At 39.6% G+C, this 16,008-nt stretch overlaps 1 protein-coding gene across 1 annotated transcript in view; it reads right to left on the bottom strand.

The window, feature by feature from the left end:
- The window catches only part of LOC139309822 (vomeronasal type-2 receptor 26-like), a 28,922-nt gene extending 24,364 nt beyond the window's left edge, over window positions 1–4,558 (bottom strand). Inside the window, exons 1-2 of the mRNA XM_070934025.1 lie at window positions 4,356–4,558; window positions 2,328–2,619 (exon numbers count right to left, since the gene is read on the bottom strand). Of these exons, the coding sequence (XP_070790126.1) occupies window positions 2,328–2,619; window positions 4,356–4,558 (495 nt within the window). The remainder of the gene's footprint in view (window positions 1–2,327; window positions 2,620–4,355) is intronic.
- Between the last annotated feature and the right edge of the window lie 11,450 nt (window positions 4,559–16,008).

Below are 16,008 nucleotides of genomic sequence, written 5' to 3'. Positions count from 1 at the left end.
AAATTAATTGCAGAAAGGAGAGCAGTGAAAAATTGAAATTTCACATAATTTTTATATTCCAAATACAGTATAATTATTGTCAATGGTAACATAGATTCTCAAGTGCAATGGAGAGCTATGCAATAGAAAATAAGTACCTGCCATGCCTTCAGCTTTGGAGTTTTCACGTTTTTACCAGTTTTAAACGTGTTCCTGGATCTGGATAAATAAGCTGCATGTAAGGCCCTTGCCACAGCCCAGACTGTATTGTAAATTAAATAGCTGTCCCGAGTCAGGATTGGATCCATCTCCTTTTCCCTGAGAGCTTCCAGATCTTCTCTTTGCCTGCACCGTCTCCAGACTTTCACCCAAAAGGCATCATTGGTGTAGGAACACAGGAAGGAAGTCTCTACATAGTATCTCATAAAAGAATGAAACTTCAACTGCCTACCATACTTTGCAAATTGATTTTTCTGCATAGGAAAGGAAAATATGCTATGGAAGTATTTGACTGGAAAAGATTGTTTTTTCAAATAAATAGTGAAGTCCCAGCGGATTGTGGTGAGCAGGACTTTTCCTCTAGGAGGTTCTGTAATCCTTTCAAATACTAGATTCAGAAGCAAAATTCCTACATTGAATGAACTCAAGTCTGCAGCAAAAATAAAGACATTGATCTTTCTCCAACTGCGGAATAAATGCCACTCTATCTTCGCTTCCTGAGAAGCTGGGGAAAAGGTTTGTGATAAAACTGGGCAAATGCCATTCCTGCTCAACAGAGAAGCCAACATCCTGATGAATCTTTGTCCGTTCTCAGTGTCTGGAGCAAGGAGACCCACCAAGGTCCACCTGAAATGGAGGACCAGCTTCACCATCCCTGGATATTGGGCTCCTTCGGCAGGGAGCATTGGGTAGAAGAAAGGATTTTCATCACTCAGAACCTGGGAGTCAAAACCGTGACTGATCTGAAATTGAAAAAAAAAGTTAACTTTATTATTTTTTTTTGAGAGAGATCATAAAAACAATATCCAGCCCAAATGGAGGAATTGTTCTACTCCTGGTTATTCTGTTTACATTGCCTCTCTTCTCACTTCAATAGCAATAGCAAAAATACTTAGACTTATATACCGCTTCACAACCTCTCTAAGTGGTTTACAGAATCAGCATATTGTCTCCAACAATCTGGGTCCACATTTTACCCACCTCGGAAGGATGGAAGGCTGAGTCAACCTTGAGCAGCAGTCAGCAGAAATAGCCTGCAGTACTGCATTCTAACCACTGAGCCACCGCAGCTCTTCAATGAAGCATTTGGCTATTGCAAATCACTAGCAGAGATGCATCGTCTGCATTACGAGTGTGCCAGAGAGAGGATTTTTTGCTTCGATCCTTCTCTACTATCTGATAGAACCGTCATCCTTATTCCATGCAATTCCCACAATAGAACTTTGCTCTTCATTTACAGCAGAGGATGTCTGGCTGTAAGTTGCATGTCTAAGAGGGCTGGGAAAATATCTACAGAGTCCTCACATCCTGGATATAAATTGTTTCAACTTCTACCCTCAAAACGACACTATAGGGCATTGCACAGCAGAACAACTAGACACAAGTACAATTTTTTCCCGAATGCCATCACTCTGCTTAACAACTAATTCCCACAACACTGTGAAATAATTTACTAAGACTGTTGTCAGCTTTGGAAGTCATATTTGGACGGAAGCTTCCACGTTGCCACCTGTGTGGGAAAGTAGGAGGGGGGATTTTTGTAGAAGGATTGGTTTTAGACAAAATAGCATTCTTCCTTTCGGTTAAGGTCAGGACAATCCTGCATCTGGAGAAGGAGTGGTTGGAGTGCTGTCTTGAGATGGGACGGATGGTGATTGGAGCATGTGATCATCTGAGGAGTGAGGGGATGGTTTGGGGGTTTTGATTTACTGAGGGAAAACCCAGACCTCTCAGATTCAGGTTTTCCCAGATGTGCCAGTATACCTACTCAATTAAAAAGAACTTTGAGAAATTCTTGCTTCAGAGTTTTTAATGGGGGAGGGGTTGTTTCTATTATTCTTGTCTTCCTTACTAGTATCTATCTCTTTCCCCTTATTACTATAACCATGTCGCTTGTATCTTTCAATTTATATTATTTTTATTTGTTTCCCTGTACGATTTGATAGTTTATCAGTAACCTTGACTATCACTAAGTCTTGTAAATTTTTATTCTTGATGAATGTATTTTATTCTCCTTATGTACACTGAGAGCATATATACCAAAGACAAATTCCTTGTGTGTCCAATCACACTTGGCCAATAAAGAATTCTATTCTATTCTAAAAATGGTCTTCAAAAGAAAGGCAAACCTGTGGGACTTTGTAGGTTTCCAACATGGTTGAAATCTGGATGGAGATGTCAGTACCAGCCGCTTCAAGGACAGCCACCATGTTTTTCTGCTTTCCACAGCTGTAGTTGGGAACGTTGGCCTCCCCCTCTGAAAGCAGGTCCAGCAAAGCCTCTGAGGTCATTTGTGCTGTGAAATAATTGTCATAGATGTTGTATCCCAGGGTGACATTGAACAAAATGTTGGGATTCTTGTTGATTGCTTGGATTGCGAAAAGGAAGGATAGCATTTTCCAGTACTCTGATGATGGTCTCCTGAAAGTATGAATGTATCAGGACATAATCAATGGAAGCAACATTTTATTGAACTGTTAAATTTAACAGTTGTATTTTTAATCCACCTAAGCCTCAGAGGTTTGGAGGCATTTTTAAATCCCATCCACCCAAAAAAATCTCACTTATTGAATAGAACTCTGGGATACTTTCCATTTTTCTTTTATTTTTGGATACCGAATGCATATTATTTCTGAGTTAGCCTTGTTATTGTTAGCTTTCTCTAATTCTTTTTTAAATTGATATTTATAAAGAATTGTTTAAGAAAATGAAATATTAATCAAAAGAAAAAAGGAAGAAAAAATAGAGAAAGGAAGGAAAGGTCCAAGAATTCTTTAAAAAAAAAAAAAAACCTGATTTCCCACCTTCTTTACAACAGATATTTTTTTTTCATTTCTGCAAATTCTACATTTTTCACAATCTAATCCTCCACTGTGAGAATCTTGCCACAGTTACCATTTATAAACACTATGAATGTTATCTCATTCTTTGCTCAGAAGTCCCAGTAAAAAAGAATTTTAGTTTCTTCGCAATTTTTAGTCTTACAAGTTCTTTGCATTGTGTCAATTTGTATCTAAAATTTCTGAGCTTTCTCACAAGTCCACCCTGCATGAAAAAATGTTTCCCCATTCTTTTCACAAACCTTACATTGGTTTGAAATATGTTTAGCCATTCTTTATTATTTCTCTAATTTCCTATACTAAGAATACATCATCTTATGTCAAAAAAATTCTCTTAACCTATGACAGAGTGTAAACCGAATATCAATTACCCAAATTGTCTACATCTTTATTTAAAACCTGAATTTAACAGTGAATTCAGTCATACAAATTGAGCCTGTTCATCCTCTGTTTCAAATCTTTAAAACTTTATACATTTTTGTTATTACATGTTCACCATTTTTACATAATTCAGTTTCAAATTCAGTTTAGCTTATTCTTCATATTGTCCTTTTTCTTGCTGTTGCATTAAGATTTCAGACTGACTTTCAATCACTTTCTATGCCTTTGCCTATTTATCTATCCAATAATTAATCATTGGAAGTGTGACCTATTATTCCACATGAAATATAAAATCATTAAAGGACACATTCAGACACAGACACCCACAATGTCACATAAAACAAGCAACTATGACTGTTAACAAATGCAGTAAGTGCTAAATTTCTGGAGGTGTTTATAGGACCCACATGTCTACCATAGAGACTTAGCTGACAAACAACTCATTGTATGATTGGGATGCTGGCATCCCCTCAAATGAAATTCACATATTTAAGAAAAGTCCATTCTAAACTGGGACCCATTCATTTAATTGGTGGTACAGAATGAAATCATCAAGCTTATCTCATTTTTACTTCAGAGAAAAAATTCAACATTTCTACATTTTTCTATCCATTCTGATGACCTTATTGGGCATGAGAGTGTTAGAAGAGAAGAACCATCCTCTCTTCTCCATCCACAGTCCAGCTCTGCTGAGAGAATGTCAAGAAAAGCAAATGCTTCTTCAAAATCAAGAAAAACAGATCTCTACTGATTACTTCTTTGAGAATTTCAAATCAGGCTCATCAGCTGAAAAGGATGAGCCAAGGATGAACTGAGACAGAAAGAGAGAAAAACTAGCAGATCAAAGAGATCATTCATTGTAAGAGAGGGAGCTGAAACTTTAGAACTTAGGGTGGAATGGAGAGGCTCTAAGTCTGTGCACGAAATTTGACATACCAAGCATGAGTCAAAGGAGATTTGTTGAAGCTTAATGGTTCAAATCGCATCCTTGTTGCAGAGACAATGCCACCAATGAGAAACTCTCCTGGCTTGTAATAGTTCTCTGGATGCACCTGGTCCCTCTTCAGAGTCAGGAGGCATTTGGCTCTGAGACTTGCCAGAACCTCCTGTGGCAGCAGAAGCAGCAGAAGCAGCAACATGACTCGTGTTCCTGATGGAGTTTCCAGCCTTGCTTTGAAGACACAGTGATAGGAAGAGGTGGAAGAAACCAAAGCCCTCTTTCGAGACAGAAGCTCCAAAGATTTCCTAATCCTGACAGAGTCTGTGCAAGTCTTCATATCTGTATCCCCTGCCTGTCATAAAAGCTTTCAAGGTTCTCTATTTCTTCAGGGCCATTTATGCACCCAAGATTTTCCAGTGCAAAGAGATCAGCCAACAAGGTGTTGATGTGATATCAAAGTGGAAGCCTGTTATGGCTGTGTTTGTGCAATATCTGAAAGTAATCCAAAATGTCTTTTGAGATTTAGCCCCAAGAGAATAAATAAATCACTATGATTTGGATAATGAGAACAAGGAGAGACTTCATCTCTCTAAACTCTGAGTCAACAAGCAGGTGCCCAATGGGAGGAGTCACAAATGGGGTGAAACTCTGAAAATAAGACAAGAGGTGAGACAGGAAAACTTTCTCCCAAACATCTCATTCCTACCATTGCATCATCATTACAGCATTACAGCATCATGGCAGCTGTTCAGCTCTTAAAGTATTTCCCTGACATCCCTTAGAAAAACTCTTGATACATTCCAGTCTCAAGAGAGAATTTTGGCTTGAGTCTGAAATGTTAATCCTCAATATGGATACAGTTGATTCTGGTTTGCCTTTGTTAAGAGATGGGTGGCTGTTTTTGTTCATATGACTTTATCTTCTCTCTTACACAGTTCCAGACCAGGACAAAATCCCTGAAAAATCACTTTTATCCATTATAGTCATCGAAAGTTTGACTTTGGGCTCTACTGTTGGGACATTTCAATTGTGAAAAAGAGTAGACATTTTTCTTCATTGGAGAAAAAAAGGTGTTCTTTGTTTGCAAAGGTGGAGCAGTTAAGGCCAACCTGTTCAATACATTCTTCAGTTCAATCTTTGTCAACAGAAATGACTCATGCCCCACATTTCCTAGTCATGCCACATCTAATTGCAATGATCTCTATCTATTGGCCCTGATGGATTATGTGCCTACTTCTTGAAAAAGCTTTCCACTGCCATAGCCTAACCACTAAGCACAATCTATGAGGTTTCTTTCAGAACCAGCTCCTTGCCCGACCTATGGTCATTAGCCACAGTCATTCCTATCTTCAAAAAGGGAGACCCCAGCCTAGTTAAAAATTACAGACCAATCTCACTGTGATGTGCCACCTGCAAAGTCATGGAATCAATTATAAACCACTCCATTACCCTCTATGTAGAGACAAACAACCTATTCTCTAACAAGTAGTTTGCTTTCAGGAAAAAAATTGTCCTGTAATCTGCAACTCCTACACTGCAGAAACATTTGGACTACACAACTCAACCAGGGTAAAGCAATAGACGCAATTTACATAGACTTCTGCAAAGCCTTTGATTCGGGTCTAGGACTTTTAGTCCCTGACTTTTCTTTCTCCTCGGGCGATTCTCCTCGGGCGATTCTCCCCCGACTTATCTCCTCAGATAGGGTCCCAGACCCTTCAACACAGCCTATTCGCAGAAAGGGGGTTCATCCTGGGTGTTCCACCCTCTGTGACAGTTAGCCCCCAACCAATTGGCTAGAGGGGGTGTAATAGAAATCCAGCCAAAGGAGAGAGGTGTGAAAGAATTTGCCAAAATGCCTTCCTTCCTTCCTTCCTTCCTTCCTTCCTTCCTTCCTTCCTTCCTTCCTTCCTTCCTTCCTTCCTCTCCCCCCCCCAATACAGGGAGGAACAGTTGGTTTACTTGGAAGTAAGTCTCACTACATTCAATGCTAGGATTTAAATCCAGTGAAAGAAGAGAGGTGTAAAAGAATTTGCCAAAATGCCTGACTTCCTTCCTCCCTCCCTCTCTCTCTTCGACATGGGCCATGTCAAAGGGTCTGGGACAAAGTGTGGCCTTACCAAGGCATTATAAAGTGGTATTAACACTTCACATGATCTTGATTCTGCTGAACTGCCAACCTTTCAATCGACAAGCTCAGTGTCTTAGCCACTGAGTCATTGCGTCCCTGCTCACATGGTATTACATAATGCAAAATAAATGTTTGTTCAACATGGGATGAATCTGGCATGGAATTAACAATAAGAGCAAAGTACTTTGCAGTCTTCCTGTCTGCCAACATGTGTTGCTTTACAAGTGAGGAACATTCAGCAATTAACTAGTTTTGGGAATTGGCACTGAGATAATGTACTTGAAGTCGTCCTCCCTTTTCTTGTGACTCTTTTAGCTTGCAACACATGTTCTTTTAGAATTGGATCCCAATGAGACAACAACTCTATGACTCTGTTTATGCAGCCTAGGACTGTGTTTGCTTTTTTGGCAGCTGCTGCACACTGCTGGCTCACAATTAACTGGTTGTCCACTAAGACTCCAAGACCCCTCTCACAATTACTGCTATTAAGCCTGGCTTCACCCAGTCTATATGTGTACTTTTGGTTTTTCTTGCCTAAGTGTAAGAGAAATTTCCTAAGGGTGAGACCAGTCAACCAATGGAATAGCTTGCCTTCAGAACTTGTGGGTGCTCCATCACTAGAGGCTTTCGGAAAGATTGAGGGAAGTACACCCCAAAAGGACAGTGCCAGGAATCACTAAAACAATGCAGAAAACTTAAAACAGCCATTTCCCCTTTTTTAAAAAGCTAAAACCCCAAAGCAAAAGCAGCAGCTGAGAGGGAAAGTACGAGGAGCAATTCAGGCTAATTGAAAGCCTTGGTGTGCTGCCAAAAGCCATTAACCCTTCCAACTCTATTATTCTTTGTTCTCTATGTTCTAAACTGGGTTCTTCACAGAAGAAGCAATTCAGCAGGCTGGACCACACACAGTGGTGGGATTCAGCCAGTTCGCACCACTTCGGGAGAACCGGTTGTTAACTTTCTGAGCAGTTTCGTGAACTGGTTGTTGGAAGAAATCATTAGGGCAGAGAACCGGTTGTTAAATTATTTGAATCCCGCCACTGACCACACATGCATTAAATTCATGACCTGTATGATCAAGGTGCACCATTATCCCCTTCTGTATCTTTTTCCCCCAGGAAGAAACAAGAAGTAGCCAACACTGCAGCAGCTATAAAAGGTCTTGGGGAACTCCAGGGAGTATTAGCTGATCAGAGAAGTGTTACTTAATACCCTTTTATAATGAAAATGTTTGTAATCTTGTCCTTCTTCCTGAAAAGAAGAGATTAATTCCATCCCTAGATGGGTGATTGATGGGTTTCCTGGGGGTTTCCCTGCCCTAATCCTATCAGTTTCTGTTGTATTTTGACTTTATTCAAGGTGTGTGTTGGCTGAATTCCAGTTACAACTAGGTAGCCTGTTAAGTGGTTCTTGGCTGTCTACCTGGAGCTATTAATTGAAGGGAGAAAGAAGAAAAAAAAAACATTCTTGCACTTTATTTTCAGCAAGTTCTCCTAACTGTATAAGCAGTTAGCTACCAGTTTGGGTGAATGGGGTGAACCAGCTGAATCCCACCACTGGATGTAGAGTCGTAGACCCATTAAGGACTAGTCATTGAGTACGGTTTGTCAGCCAGTTACAAATTCATCTGGTGCTGATGCTATCTATCCCACATTTTTCTAATTTACCAAGAAGTATGTTGTGGTCTACTTTGTCAAATGCCTTTCTGAAGTCTAAATGTATTGTTTCAAATATTTCAACAATAAATCACCCAGATAATCCAGGAACATAGGTCTCCCAACTGCTCCTCAAAGCACTTGTGTGTGGAAGGAGTATTAGGCACAAAGCCTGAGAGATGGGAATGTTAAATGGGGCCCATCCCACTGAGTGCATTCATAGAAGCAGAGAAAGGGCCACTGTGTATCTCTAAACCAGTTTTTGGGTAGGTCTGGCAAGAAATCAACTCACACCATCCACTATGCTGTGAGCACCACCACCATCTCAGTTGCAGACTTCACACCCACTCTTTATTTAATAAACTATGAACCTTCAAAATATAAAGGATTTCAATGTCTTCCATGAATATTGAAGGATAACAGAGTGTCAAGGAAAATAAAAATTTCTATCTCTTCTGTAAATTTTTCCCCATTTACCCAAGAATACAATCTACAGACTATAACTTTCCTAACCCTTATTCAGCTCTCATCCAAAAAATTATGCTTCTAGAACAGATGGAAATGAAATGTCACTTCAGGCACAAGGAATTTTTAAATCAGATCCAAATTAGGATCAGGAGGAGGGAGGAATAGATTTAAAACAACATCGATTGGGCAAATTATTAGAATCCAAAGAAGGGAAATTAATTTCAAAAATTTATAAATATTTACTCGAATATGATCTGGCAGAAGAATTGGTTAAAGGGCAGATGATAGCCTGGGCAAGGAACATCGGGCACAGTATACAACTAGAAGAATGGGAAAGAGCGTGGGAAAATAACTATACCATGACAAAATTGTTGGCCTACAAAGAAAATCACTATAAAATGTAGTATCGATGGTATCTGGCCCCTGCAAGGTTAGCAAAAATGTACCCAAATGTAAATCCGACCTGTTGGAAGTGTAAAAAAGCACAGGGAACTTTTTATCACGCTTGGTGGCTCTGCCCAGAAATTAAGAAATATTGGAACAAGATAAAAACATGGATAGCAGAAATAACAGATTATGAAATTCATTCATTTCATTTTTCATTTTATTAAATTTGTATACTGCCCTACTCCCGAAGGACTCAGGGCAATGAACAGGCACAAAATAAAACACATAAATACAAAAGTTAAAAAACATAATTAAAACCAAATTAAATAATTTTGCCCGAGACAATTAAAATTCCCAACAATTTAAAACAATTTAAAATTTCAATTTAAAAATTTAAAAGAAGGGGAGAAAATTAGGCCAGGCCGGCCTGCTGGAATAGGAGTGTCTTCAAAGCACGGCGGAGGGTGCGCAGATCCGGGATCCTCCGTATCTCCGGGGGGAGCTCATTCCAGATAGTAGGTGCCCCCACAGAGAAGGCCCTCCCCCTAGGGGCCGCCAGTCAACATTGTTTGGCTGACGGCACCTGGAGGAGCCCCTCTCTATGAGAGCGTACCGGCCGGTGGGAGGCTGTTTGTGGTAGTAGGCGGTCCCGTAAGTAGCCAGGTCCTAAGCCTAATTGAATTAGAACCCGAATTTTTTTTATTAGGTATGATTAAAAAGAACATTAGGAATGACATAAAATATTTAATACGTCACATAATAACGGCGGCTAGACTAGCAGTAGCACAACTTTGGAAAACAAATAGATTGCCAACTGATCAGGAGCTAATACAAAAGATATACACATGTGCAGAAATGGACAAATTAACCTTAGAGTTACAGGATAAGGAGGACTCAGAATATTTTATAATATGGAATAGATGGTACCAGTGGATAAATCAGAGGAGGCCAAATGGGTTGAGATGAAATTTAGAGGAAATTAACATAATTAAAAAATGCACTGTCAGATAGATAGAAAATGAAATATGTCACTGTAGGTTTGTATATATGTATATATAATTATAGAAATTAGTTAGTAGTTGAAGTCGTTTATTGTATATGTATATGTAAATTTGTTTCTTGATTAAGTTAACTCTTAACTTAATCAAGCTTTTGTATGTTTTAAATGTTTTTTTAAGAATGAATAAAGTTTTGCTTTTTAAAATAAAAAAAAAAAGGATTAATATCTGGAGATGTCATAGAAACAAAAATCACGAAGAAGACCTGCTTTTAACATTAGGCAGGGTTCAAGGGTGCAGAAGGTGTCATAGAGCAGTAGAGTTAAGTGTTAAGAACCTAGATTGCACCAAACTGCACAGCTCCAGGCGACCTTCTTTAGCAAACTCTGGAGACCATATGACACAATGGTGGAGAGCAGAAGTCAATTCCTTGGCTATTGAAGCATCTTCCTCCAGCATCACTTTCTGGACATGTCCTGACAGGAAGGATAACAGCCATTATAGAAGAGTGTCTCCAGGGGTGTATCTGCAACAGGGCAGAAAAATACTTTTTACCAGCTGTCCCTCAGTACATGGAGCCCTGGAAGAGGACAAATTATCACTCACAGTAATTATCACAATCCCAGACTTTGAGACATTTACTGCTACTTTTTCAGTGTCTGCCTTTGATATAACATCAGACTGAAGCAACATGGAACGGATCTTGCATCAGAAAAAGATATGAGCCTCTACTCATGCTGAATGGTTTGCAAAAGATTTAGGACACAGGTAGGGGCTGTGCTGCTGAATGTATCTTTCCCTCTTTTCCAGATAAAGCTCAATTTGTTTCTGTTTGAATAAGGAAAGCTCCTGGATATTCCATTTTCTGAGAGTGCTTTAAAATTATCTAACTCTTCTTTGGAAACAGGCGATTGATTCAGCTCCATGAATTATGGACCTCTTGCTTCTGCTTTCAATGCTACTGGTGTCCCAGGCAGTCTCTGGGAAGCTTGTAATGAAGTGTCCACTGAATATGGTGCACCTGGATAGAGAAAGACCATGGAGCTACTACAGCCCAGGAGACCATCTCATCGGTATAGTCACCAGTACAGTAACACTAAACCAGAAAATGTTGTTTTTCAACCTGCTTCCTTATAGTCGGTCTTACTTGTAAGTTATTCAATGTGATGAAATTGTATTCCTTCCATCTGCAGTTCTGACACTGATTAACTTTTTTGATTGATCAGTTTTCCATGGGTTTCCTCTTTCGTCTTATTTAGTGGAAGAGACACAAATACAAAGTTGGAGCAGAAAAAAAAAAGACCTGAAAGAAGTCCACATTATTTCCCTCTCTATGTCCAATCTAGAATTCATGATTTGAGTACTGACTTCTGTTTAAAGCAGTGATTGTTGTAGTTAACCTTGAGCAGCTTATTTCTATATTTTTATAACTGCTCCTTCCGATCCTTATAGGAATAATGGATGACTTGTTTTTAGAACAGCTTTTCTGGGTTACTTATGAAATATATTCTTCCTTTTATGATGGTTGAATGACTTTAAAAAAGGAATTATTTTGCCGACTGGGTACTGCGTTGATGAAAATTAGTGCTGCTATAAATAATAGATTATTTGTGATTCTTATGTGTTTCCCATTTTCTCAACATTTACAAATATTAAATGTTGAATGTGTGACCATTGTTTTTTATCAATATTGGCTTCAGATTCAATAGTCATGTATTGATAAAGAGGATGAAATTGGAAAAAAAGGTATTTTATTACTGCTGTTGATGATGCTTGTATTAATTAAAGCATTTTTTTTACACTAGTGAAACTTATACTTCCAAAGGAATAGAACGCTTTATTTTCACCATTCAAGAGATCAACAAGACTATCCAGCTCCTGTGCAATCTCACACTTGGCTACAATATCCATGACAACTATTTGCACACGCGTGGCACTTCAGATGTCTTGCTGGACATGCTCTCTACTGGAGAAGCCAATGTTCCCAACTACAGCTGTGGAAGGAAGGACAACATTTTGGCTCTTCTTGATGCAGCTGACAGGGAGTTTTCCATCCAGATGTCAACATTAGTAGGAACCTACAAAGTCCCACAGGTTTGTGTGCATGTTTCTCTATATAGTAAAGTGAGTAGGGTGGTAGTGGGTGCATGATAGATCCATCCATATCTTCTCTATGGAATTCAAGAGTTGCTTTTCACTATGTCTATTGTATGTGTCATGGCTGGGAACTGGGATTCACATTAGGATGGGAGTGTCAGGGTTCCAAGTAACACCCCCAATGAAAGAAGACTCTGAGGCTAGAAGTGCCTCAAAGTTCCATTTTATTAGAGATGTCATATCGGCACATCTGGGAAAACCTGAATCTGAAAGCTTTCACCCAAAAGGAAGTCCAAGTCCCTTCCCCTGCACCCACGTGTCCATCACATGGTCCAATCAATGCACCGTCCCAACTGGAGATGCCTCCCAGTCACACCACTCCAAGTGCAGGGCAGCATGTCCTTGACTCTCAGAGAAAAGAATGTCATTATGACTATATACCTCCCCAACTCCATACAATCCCCCCTCACAGTTTCCCACAGCACTCAAAGTGGCAGCCCTGAAGTTCCAAAGAAAAGATGGCTTCCAGGGCTGACAGGGAGCATGTATCAAAACAGTCAGATCCTTTCTTGTTAGCATCCCCATTGCTTTCGGGGCTTCTGCTGCATAGTTGTGAAGGTGAGGAGGGGCTCTGTGTCCAATCAAAGGGTCTTCTGTACAATAGGAAAGTGCAGCACTGATGGAAAGCTCACATTTTGTGCATGATCTTAGTTAAATGATGACAATGCTGAACAAATGCCATATTCATGAAAATACATGAAGTACATCAAAATACATCAAAGAAAATTTACTTGGCATTAAATTCACAGATTTTCTGGGGAAACATTTAAACATCTCTGTCCTCGGCAAGCTAAAACTAATCAGTGCTTATAACATCGATGTTTGTGCAGTTAAGAATATCAACCTTGCTGTGAAGGAAAATCAAGCTTTTAACAGATTAACAAATTAACAGAGTTGGAAAGGACCTTTTAGGTCACCTAGTCCAACCCCACACCCAAGCAGGAGACCCTACACCATTTCTGACAGATGGCAGTCCGGTCTCTTCTTGAACATTTCTGGGGATGAAGGTCCTACAACTTCCGAAGGCAACTTTTGTTCCACGGGTTGATTTTTCTCACTGTCAGAAAATTTCTCCTTATTTCTAGGTTGAATCTCTCCTTGTTCAGTTTCCATCCATTATTCCTTGTCTGGCCTTCAGGTGCTTTGGAAAACAGCTTGGCCCCCTCCTCTCTGTGGCAGTCCCTCAAATATTGGAACACCGCTATTGTGTCTACCCTGGTCCTTCTTTTCACTAGACTAGCCGTGCCCAGTTCCTGCAACCGTTCATTGTATGTTTTAATCTCCAGCCCCCTAATCATTTTAGTTGTTCTTCTCTGCACTTTTTCTAGAGTCTCAACATCTTTTTCTAGTGTGGTGACCAAAATTGGATGCATTACTCTAGGTGTGGTCTTACTAAGGCTTTATAGAGTGGTATCAGTACCTCCCTTGATCTTGATTGTATCCCTCCTGTTAATGCAATTTAGGATTGCATTGGCTTTTTTGGCTGCTGCCGCACACTGCTGGCTCATATTAACCTAGTTAACCTCTCACTGTCACTGCTATTAAACATGGTTTCAATTGTCTTACACTTACAAAAGTATGTATAGTCAAGGCTATGGTTTTCCCAGTTGCAATGTATGGCTGTGAAAGTTGGACCATAAGAAAGGCTGAGTGCCAAAGAATTGAAGCCTTTGAACTCTGGTGCTGGAGAAGACTCCTGCGAGTCCCATGGACTGCAAAGCGATCAAACCAGTCAGTCCTAGAGGAGATCAACCCTGACTGCTCTTTAGAAGGCCAGATCCTGAAGATGAAACTCAAAATACTTTGGCCACTTAAAGAGAAGGAAGGACTCAGGGAGAAGAGCCTAATGCTGGGAACGATTGAGGGCAAAAGAAGAAGGGGGCTTCAGAGAATGAGGTGGCTGGATAGAGTCACTGAAACAGTTGGTCTGAGCTTAAATGGACTCCAGGGGATGATAGAGGACAGGAAGGCCTGGGGGAACATTGTCCATGGGGTCACAATGGATCAGACATGACTTCACAACTAATGACAACAATGTGTAGGACTTTACTTTTCTCTACATTGAATTCCATTTTGTTAAATAGGGCCCAGTGTTCAAGTCTGTCAAGAGCCATCTGGATCTTGAGCCTATCATCTAGGGTTTTGGCTATTCCTGCCAGTTTAGTATCATCCACAAATTTGGTAAGTTCCCCTTCTATTCCCTCATCTAAGACATTTATGAAGATATTGAAGAGTACTGGGCTTAAGATGGAACCTTGTGGTACCCCACTGCTTACTTCCCTCCATATAGATGTAGTACCATTAAGGGCTATTCGTTGAGTATGATTTGTCAGCCAGTTGTGAATCCATCTGGTGGTGAAGCTACCTATCCCACTTTTTTCTAGTTTACCAAGAAGTAGGTTGTGCTCTACTTTGTCGAATGTCTTGCTGTAGTCTAAGTATATTATTGTCCACAGTATTTTGCCGGTCTACTAATTTAGTCACTATGTTGAAAAATGAAATAAGATTGCTTTGGCATGATCTGTTTTTAACAAACCCATGCTGACTTCTAGTTATTATTTTACTTGTTTCTAGATGTTCGCAGAGCTGTTTTTTTATTATCTTTTCCAGTATCTTCTCGGATATTGATGTTAGGCTCATTGGTCTGTATTTTCCTGGGTTTGGTTCCCCCCACTTTTTTGAAGATGGGAACCCCATCAGCTCTTTTCCAGTGCTCTGGTACTTCCCCAGTGCTCCAGGATTTTTGGAAGATATGGTACAATGGTTCTTAGATGATATATGCCAGCTCCTTTAAAACTCTGGGATGTAATCCATCAAGTCCCAGTGATTTGTATTCATCAAGATCAGACAGGTGTTCTCTTACCATTTTTTGGGTTTATTTTAACTTTTATTTCTAGTCTGTCTTTTACAGTTATGTTATGTTTTTGGTAGATTGGACTATTGTTTGTTTTTGTGTGAAGACTGATGCATGAGTTAAGCAGCTCTGCTTTCTCTCTGCTACCTGTTACTTCTTTGATGTCTTCTCTCTTTAGTTGACCGATTGCATCCTTGATTTTTTTCTTGTTATTTATATGTTGGAAGAAACTTTTTTTATTACCTTTGTTGCAAGTCTTTGTTCATTCTGAGCCTTTGCTTTCCTGACTTCGTCTTTGCAGATTCTGGTTATCTGCTGATATTCTGCCTTAGTTATGTGTCCTTCTTTCCATTTTTTGTACTTGTCCTTTTTGTCTTTTAATTTGTCAGAGAGATATTTGTGGAGCCATGCTGGTTTCTTCTTGGATATCTTGTTTTTCTTTTTCAGTGGTATTGTGTTGGACTGGGCTTTTATGGTCATATTTTTCAGAGTTTCCCAAGCTTCTTGAGTTGTTTTCTCCTTAGGGATTTTCATCCAAGGAATATTTCCTAAATTCTCTTTGAGCTTGTTATAATCAGCTCTTTTAAAATCTAGGACTCTGGTATCATTGTGTTCTATTGCGTGTGTTTGTGTTATGTTGAATTCTAGTATGACATGGTCACTCTCACCCAAGGTTCCTGCTGTTTCAACTCCCTCTATCACTTCTTCTCTATTTGTAAGAATTAAGACAGTATGGCTGTCCCTTGAGTTCCCTCCTCTACCTTTTGGACAACAAAGTTGTCAGCTAGGTTGGTCAGGAACCTATTTGAGTTCTCACTTGGTTGTGGAATTAGCCTTTCAATTCAGGATAATTGAAGTCCGCAATTACTATTGTAGTGTGTTTCCTACATATATTTGTTAGTTGGTTGGCAAAAGTACATCTAATTTTTCTGCTTGGTTGGGTGGCCTGTAGTACACACCTATGGTGATGTCATTCTTTTTTCTTTTATATTGACTCAT

This window comes from Pituophis catenifer, unplaced genomic scaffold, assembly GCF_029215685.1.
Source record: "Pituophis catenifer annectens isolate HBS135680 unplaced genomic scaffold, rPitCat1.0.hap2 SCAF_2, whole genome shotgun sequence".
Lineage (NCBI taxonomy): Eukaryota > Metazoa > Chordata > Lepidosauria > Squamata > Colubridae > Pituophis > Pituophis catenifer.
The sequence above is the reverse complement of the archived record's forward strand: the minus strand, read 5'-3'. Positions and strand labels throughout refer to the sequence as shown.